The sequence below is a fragment of the Callospermophilus lateralis genome, chromosome 13, assembly GCF_048772815.1.
Source record: "Callospermophilus lateralis isolate mCalLat2 chromosome 13, mCalLat2.hap1, whole genome shotgun sequence".
In the NCBI taxonomy this organism is placed as follows: domain Eukaryota; kingdom Metazoa; phylum Chordata; class Mammalia; order Rodentia; family Sciuridae; genus Callospermophilus; species Callospermophilus lateralis.
Genome location: NC_135317.1, coordinates 44,700,763 through 44,708,781, shown reverse-complemented (window position 1 = coordinate 44,708,781; position 8,019 = coordinate 44,700,763). Strand labels below are relative to the sequence as shown.

General features: G+C 32.8%; 1 protein-coding gene across 1 annotated transcript in view; it reads right to left on the bottom strand.

The window, feature by feature from the left end:
• Positions 1 to 1,548: 1,548 nt before the first annotated feature.
• Positions 1,549 to 8,019, bottom strand: part of Kif5b (kinesin family member 5B) — a 43,778-nt gene continuing 37,307 nt past the window's right edge. The window contains exons 25-26 of the mRNA XM_076873041.1: positions 7,641 to 7,791; positions 1,549 to 4,095 (exon numbers count right to left, since the gene is read on the bottom strand). Coding sequence (XP_076729156.1) covers positions 7,661 to 7,791 — 131 coding nt within the window. The 3' untranslated portion in view covers positions 1,549 to 4,095; positions 7,641 to 7,660. The remainder of the gene's footprint in view (positions 4,096 to 7,640; positions 7,792 to 8,019) is intronic.

The window sequence follows — 8,019 nt, the reverse complement described above, 5'->3', positions numbered from 1 at the left end:
CCTGGCCTGCGAGAGTAAACACCCAACTCACTTAGCATTAGCTGTAGCACCTCCCATTTCCCAGCTCCCCACATCTATCTCAGAAACTTTCTCCCTCAAGCCTATGCCCTGCAGAATGGAAACCCCAACCTCCACAGGCATTGACTCTTCTCTTTCCTAGCCCACTCTAGTCCCTTCTACCACCAACCCCATGAGCATTGGCCAGCTCCAACTCTGGCAAATGTCCCTCCTACCACCAGAAATGTAGTAAACCAACTCACTGTTTTGAAAACAAAGGCATTTATCCCACTTCCTATGCAAACTATACTATAGGGTAACCAAATAGCATAAGTTTCTTTTGCAGTTAACAAAGGAATGAAAGAATATTGCTATTATGTAATCCCCTATTAAGCTGATAGATGTAGGCACTGATTATCAGCTTTGACTATGAATAACCCAATAAGGAGAGACAAGTAGACATTCGGTATCACTTGACAGAAGAATACTATCACCTCTGAGGTAATATTGACCTCCAACAATAAAACACGTATCTGAATCTAAGTCTGTGGACCACAAAACAAATTTACAGAAAATGCAAAGTACACAGAAATATGTTGAATGATATCAAAGGGAATATAATCAGCAAAATCTGGGAAACTACATGGCAGATACCCTGTTTTGTTTATTTGTTTCTTTGTGTGTGTGTGTGTGTGATGCTGGGGATTAAACCCAGGGTCTTGTGCATGTGAGGCAAGCACTCTACTAACTGAGCTATATTCCCAGCCCTACCTTGTTTTCTTCATAAATTAATTCCAAAAAAAAAAAAAAAAAACACGTAAGAGTAGGACTCTGGAATATATGGACTTTTAGCTGGACCTTGATGCAAACTGTTTACAAAAACTAAAAATTTAATTACAAAATTATTATTTTTTGTGTGATAATGGTATTTGTGTATTTTAAGGACTCATACTCATGAAAGAAGCATGTTAATGTCAATTTAAAAATAGTATGGTGGACCTCAAGTAGAGTTATAGATGAAACAGCTATGAAACAACTCATTAGCTATGAGTTGATAATTGTTCAAACTTACTGGGTACATAAGACTTCATTATTTATTCTATTTTGACATATGATTACAATTTCCCACAATAATTTAAAAGGTACATACCAGAATTTAACAAACTAATCACTTGAATTTAGGAAAAGACTTTTTAAAGTTATCCTCCATTCAGAACTCAATGGCTGTGGTATTTGAAAAACAAACTTTAAATATTCTTATATTTGTTGATAAAACAACAGACTCAGCTAAACAAAACAAAACAATTCACTATTTCTAGACTAAACGAGGAAAAACTAAAGTAAAAGAACATAGGTGAGGCTGATAATTCATTTCTAGCTCTTAATTTTTCAGCCTACATATTTAATACCTGCTGTTTAAAAGACTGCAATACATTAGGACTCAAAATTTATATGAATCAGTCACTATTCTGTCAGGTCAGAGGGCCATCTATTAGTTCAGGTAAAATCAACCTGATACTTACAATAGTTTTCAATAAAAAGTCATTAATATTTCAAAAAAATTTTCCTCTTTATTGAAACATAAAACACATTTACAGCATGCAGGTTAACTTAAAATTATATGGTGTCTTCCCAAACCAATTATCTTTGCATGTTTTTCAAGCACTGAAAATAAACCAACATATTCCACAGGTAGACTCAGACTCTATTCTGTCACCTCATGTCAAATTCAGAGTCACATACAAATTAAGAGTTATGCACAGTAGTCAGTTTCTTAAGTTAAGCAAATAATTTAATCGATCACCATGAATAAATATTACTTTTATTTCATTGAGTTTATCTTCTGAACCATTACTCAATACCATTCAGAGTAACATTAATATACCCAGTCAAAAAAAAAAAAAAAAAAAGGACTGCAAATTGAAATAAGTGTCAATATTCTAGATGGTCAGACATTTCAATTTGTGAGAGTAAATGCTATATTTAATGACCTACCATAGCAAAAAGAACAGTTCACTGAAAACAATTTTTATGAAACTCCTGGTACACTTTATGAAGTTTGAAATTATAAATAGAAAAGAACCATTAAGATATTTAAAAAACCTAACACTGTGTATTCTGAACCACATGCTAATTACAATTCATTGTTTGTTACACAGCACCATACCCATGATACATCTTACAAGAAACTATTGTATTCAGACAAGAGAAAAAAAAAGTTGTTTTTTATGAATATTGCTAAAGAAGCAAGTTTTCACTTGAGAACAAAATATAAATGTCTATGTGAAAGCAGCCAAATGTCTCTCCATTTAGAAAACTATCACCACAAAGAGGCTTGTAGTACTTTCTTATCTATAGTACTTATATTTCACTGCACCCAAGATTTCATCTCAATTTATGGAGTGTTTCTTTTAATCAATCCTAAAAGCAACAATCATTTTAAAGGCTGCAGACTACAACAGCAAGGATTTTTGACTGTTAAAAAAATAAATAAATAAATTTTTCTTTCAAATCAAAATTATTATAAAAGTGGAAATTACAATAGTTAAGGAAATAGAAAAATAAGCCAATTATGATCTGAGTCTTCTGACTATGGCTCCAAATTTAATAATACAAATATCTGTGTATAAAACTTTTTCAAAAAGTTAATTCTGCCAGCCAGATCCTAATAACAGAATTCTCCAGTTTCTCTACATTCACTGCAAACTTCTGCTAATGTAGTTGTAGTTGTAGTCACCCCCCCACCAATGGTGAAGCAAACATTGAAATCTCTTCCCTAAAATAAACTGCTGACTTAGTATAATGATCTGAGGAAGAAGTGGCAAAAATTGGTACACAGTTATATATATATACACACACACATATATATATATGTATATATATATATATATATGCACAAAATTATGGGCTATAGTCAACAATGTAATTTGTTTGAGGATTATTAGTGATTTACAAACAATTCACTATTTCTAGACTAAACGAGAAATAAATTATAGTGTATGACTTAGTGTAGCAGGTTAAAAACACCTTTAGAGACTGTGACTAAAATTTACCTACACATCTTTAACTTCACTGCGTATCTGTCCTGCTTATTCACATTTTCCCCTTAATTTTCGTAGGCTAAAAATTTAGATCAGCCCATACAATAGCTAACAATATAAAACTGCTTAATTTTATAGTATCTTAATTCATTTCACTATATGAAAGATGACAAATTGATACCTGTCCAATTCTTATATTAGCTAGCAGGCTCATCAGAATGAAGCAGGGTATTTTCATTCCGTTAAGCTATGTTAAGCATAAATGAGGATGGGAGATAGAATTAATTTTCCAAACTCCCTCTTAATCTGAGTTTTACTTTTGATATGTAAAATATTTCCATTCAATATCTGGGCAACAAGCATTTCAGGAGATAACAATCAAGTAGCCGTGCTCACTCAATCTCAAATGCCCAGTTAGGGCAGTTGTAAGGTTTCAGTGCTTAAACAGCAATTTTCAGAAGCAAATACCAGAGATAATACAAATCATTTTAACCCTGATTTCACTTCAAGGGATTTTAAAATACAGTACTGACCTGATATATTTTGTGGGCATGTAGTGTTGGAAGTGGTAAAATGTAAGACATTTAATCTAAAGATTCAATTTTCCCTAAAAAAAAAAAAAAAAGAAAGAAAGAAAGAAAAAGGAAGACATTGTAATAGGAAAAGAAAAACAGGAAGCAGTAGCAACTAGGTAACTTAAACAGAGACTCAAAAGTAAACATCCATTAAAAAAAGAAAATACAAAAAAGCATAGTCCTACTAGGTATAGTTAGCTTGGCACAATGAAGACTACTTTAAGACACAAAAGACAAACTGTGTAATAAATAGGGCCACAGTTGTAAACTGTCATTTTCTCTTCCTAAGACATCAAAATTGCACTCTAGTTGTGTTGGGAAGCAGCAGAGTTTCCAAGAAGAGCAGGTAGGAACAGCTGTACAGGCCAGGTATAATTTGTACATTTTAAAAAGTTATAGTTCTATAATCCCAAGGGGGTAGAAGTGACAGTCACTGAATGACTGATACTATATCCTCTTCATACTTCAATTACTTTCAACACCTGACAATGAGAAAACAGAGGGAAAATTTAACTCATGTTTGAGACAATCATGAAGGAAATAAAATATGCCAACAGTTTATGAACATTTTAGTCAATAGCTTTGACCACTTTTTAAACAAATGGCAATATTAAATAATTTGATTTCTTCTTTAATTTATTTCTTAAGTGGAAATGTTTATGAACAGAACAATGTTTAAAAGTTCAATCCTTTGGGGCTGAGATTGTTGCTCAGCAGTAGAGTGCTCGCTTATAGCACGTGTGAGGCCCTGGGTTCCATCCTCAGCACCACATAAAAACAAATAAACAAAATAAAGGTATTATGTCCAACTACATCTGAAAAATATTAAAAAAATAAAATAAAAAGTTCAATCCTTTATGTTTTTTCCTCCTCAGTAGAGCTAGGAATTAACTGAACTATATTTGTTTAGAAATTAGAAGGTTGGCTAATTTTTAAAGCAATATACAGTCATTAGTCCACTCTGTTTTTTTTTTCCAGTACTAGGGGCGATCTATCACTGAGCTACACACCCAGACCTTTTCATTTTTTATTTTGAGACTGACTCTTGCTAATAAGTTGCTGAGGCTAGTCTCAAACTTGTGATCCTCCTGAGTTGCAGGGATTACATGCATGAACCACACTTGGCCTGGTTAGTGACATTCTTAAATCAAGGACCACTAACCAGCAACTAGATGTCACATACATGGTAGCTGTTAAAAAAAAAATGTGGGGAGAGAGGAATGGAGGGATAGGCATAAACAAAAACATAAAATGACAGGAAAAGAGATGGGTAAAATAAACAATTATAGTAGTTGTTCTCTGGAGCCATCTTCATACTAAATCGCTATTTATGCATTTAGCTAAAAACTGTTCAAAGTGTGGTACATAAGATGTACCATGTAAAACTGAGAATTAAGGGTATTAGTATTATTAACATTGCCATCTTAAATAAAGACCCAAAATAAATACAATGTTTAAAAAAACTTATTTTGGGGCACCAGAGATTGAACCCAGGGGCCCCCAATCACTAAGCCACAACCCCTGCCCTTTAAAATTTTTTTTTGAGACAGGGTCTTCCTAAGTTGCTTAGGGACTCACCAAGTTAATGAGGCTGGCTTTGAACTTGTGAATCCTTCTGCCTTAGCCTTCTGAGTAATGAAATTTGGGGGGGATACTGGGGATTGACCTCAGGACACTCCAACACTGAGCCATATCCCCAGCCCTATTTAGAGACAGGGTCTCACTGCCTTGCTTACCACTTCACTTTTGCTGAGGCTGGCTTTGAATTTGTAATCCTTCAGCCTCAACCTACTGAGCTGCTGGGATTATACGGTGTGCCAACGCACCCAGCTGAAATATTTTTCTTAATATTTTAAAAATAACTTAAAATCTTCTCTGCAGAATTTTTAACTTTCAACAATTTATCACCTAAGTACATCTTACATTATTCTTCCATTGTGGTTGAAGATTGATTGGTAAAAGAAACAAAGAACCACTATCCTTTGGAACAGCAATAAAACAAACCTATAAACAATGATACCGCTGTTATAATTTTCAAGTCTTTAAAACTGGGTTTAACTGGGTTACCTATTTCTATCATGGGCTAAACTGCTGCACATGAGTTAAGGATCAGTTGTATTTATTTAACTATAACTTAGTCCAGTCAGAAATGTGTACACTGAATCTAACCAATACTTTTGATATACATTTCAATACACAGAGGAACAAGGCAAACACACATACAAAACAATCAGACATATCCAGAAGGAAGTGTATACTCATAATCTAAGTGGCCTAGTCCCTTTAGTAAGTCAGAGTCATTAAGAAGTGGAGTTATTCTAAATTAATAGAGATGTAAGGGATAAAACCAAGTACAAATTTGGATAAATTCATATCCAGTTTTGGATCATACACTATTCTAGAAAAATCAGCTGTATAGGACAATAAAACAAACAAAAAAAGAGAGGCACTAGGGGCATAGCTCAGGGGTAGAGCATTTGCCTAGCATGCAAAAGGTTCTGAGTTCAATCTTCAGCCTTACAAAAACAAATAAATAAATAAATAAAATCCTAACACAGATTGGTATTAGACAATATTAAAAATGATTTTATTCGGTATCATTGTGGCTATGTTGAAAAAATACTATTTTAGATTCATTAAATAATTAAATCATAAATCCGTAATTTATTTTTACGCTGAAGAATTTCTTTATAAAATCAAAATGAGAAGGAAAGTAACCTAAAAAATTATTTGGCTCAAGTTTATAAAAAGTACAAAGTCAGATTCAAACTTATGTGGAATCATAAGTCCACACTCTTTTCATTACATCATTGTCTTTTAACCTTATATTGTATGGTCAAATCTTATATTAAATTGTTGGAAATGTGAATCCTTCAGTATAATGCTTTATTCTTTACTCAAATTTAGGGACAGCATTATGCAAAATGCCAAAAACAAGTTGGATTAAGAGAAATTGGCCTGATTATTTGTCAGGACAGTAACAGTTAACCATAAAATTATCTAGTATTGCAGGTGTGAGGCACTGGATTCAATCCTCAAAAAAAGTAAATAAAGGTATTGTGTCCATCTACAACTTAAAAGAAAAAAAAAGATCATAATGTATAAAGAAAGCCCTTGAAAGATATATCTAATTTATTGGGTAGTTTCTTTGGATATTTTCTTCTATTTTGATAATTTTTATCTTTCTCCAGGGAACAGATAGTACTTATATAATTAAAAAAAAAAAAAAAAAAAAGTAGGGCTGGGGTTGTGGCTCAGTGGCAGAGCACTTGCCTCACATATGTGAGGCCCAGTTCAATCCTCAGCACCACATAAAAATAAATAAATAAGCAAAATAAAGATATTTAAAAAAATAATAAAACTTGGAAATCTGATAGATAAATCACCTACAACAGATAAATGAAAAAAGTACAGAGACAACTCATAAAAAATAAAATATAAATGGACTGATAGATCATTAAGAAGCTATTTCCGGCTATTTTAATTAGAAGCTTAAAAACTATTAATACTTAATGCTACCAAAACTGCAATCAAACAGTATGCCTGACTCATTGATTTTATGCAATCTTTTTAGGAAGCCTTAAATATATTCACATTTTATAATTGCACTTTCAGCAATCTTCTGGAAATAATCTAAAAGATGAGGGACGCTTCATACTTCAAATATCATATACAGAAATTTCAGTTTTGGAAAATAACAAATATGAAAAAAATTATTATATCTCATTAAATTTTCAAGAAAAGGGAATAATTATAAACCATGGCATACTCATTAGAGAGAATACCAAGAACTATTACAAATGATCCAATGTTAGGTTTAAAAACAGTAAGAAGTCAAATTTGTATAGTATGATCTAAACTAAAAAAAAAGACTGGAAGAAACCATACTAAGTTCCTTCTATAATCATGTAAGGAAAAAATGACAGTAATATAAAAAAAAAAAAAGTCCAAAAGTCTGTTTAACAACCAATAGCTCAACACTTCCATGTGCAGCTATGATTTCAAAAGTCAGATATAAATTACAAACCTGTGAAGATGTGTAAATGTTTATACTTGTTTGCCTCCTCCTCCTCGTACAGCCACTGGCTGACTATTCTGAACAAATGCCCCTCCTCCACGAATTGCACTTGGATGAGTTGGAGAAGCTGCTGGATGTTGCCCAGGACGAATAGGTTTAGCTATTAAGAAACACAAAAACTGACTTAGAAAAAGGCTTAACACATGACTGCAGTGACTGTTTTCCTTCTGAAGAATTCCCACTATATTTTGCCTTTTTGTTTTTTTGATTTCTCTCTTTCTGAACACATCCTTTTCTCCAGAACTTACACAATCCTTAGCTCCTTAAAACTCTTATTCCTGCGGCAGTAATTACTCTGAAACATGAAATAAACACTGATGGCTTATTT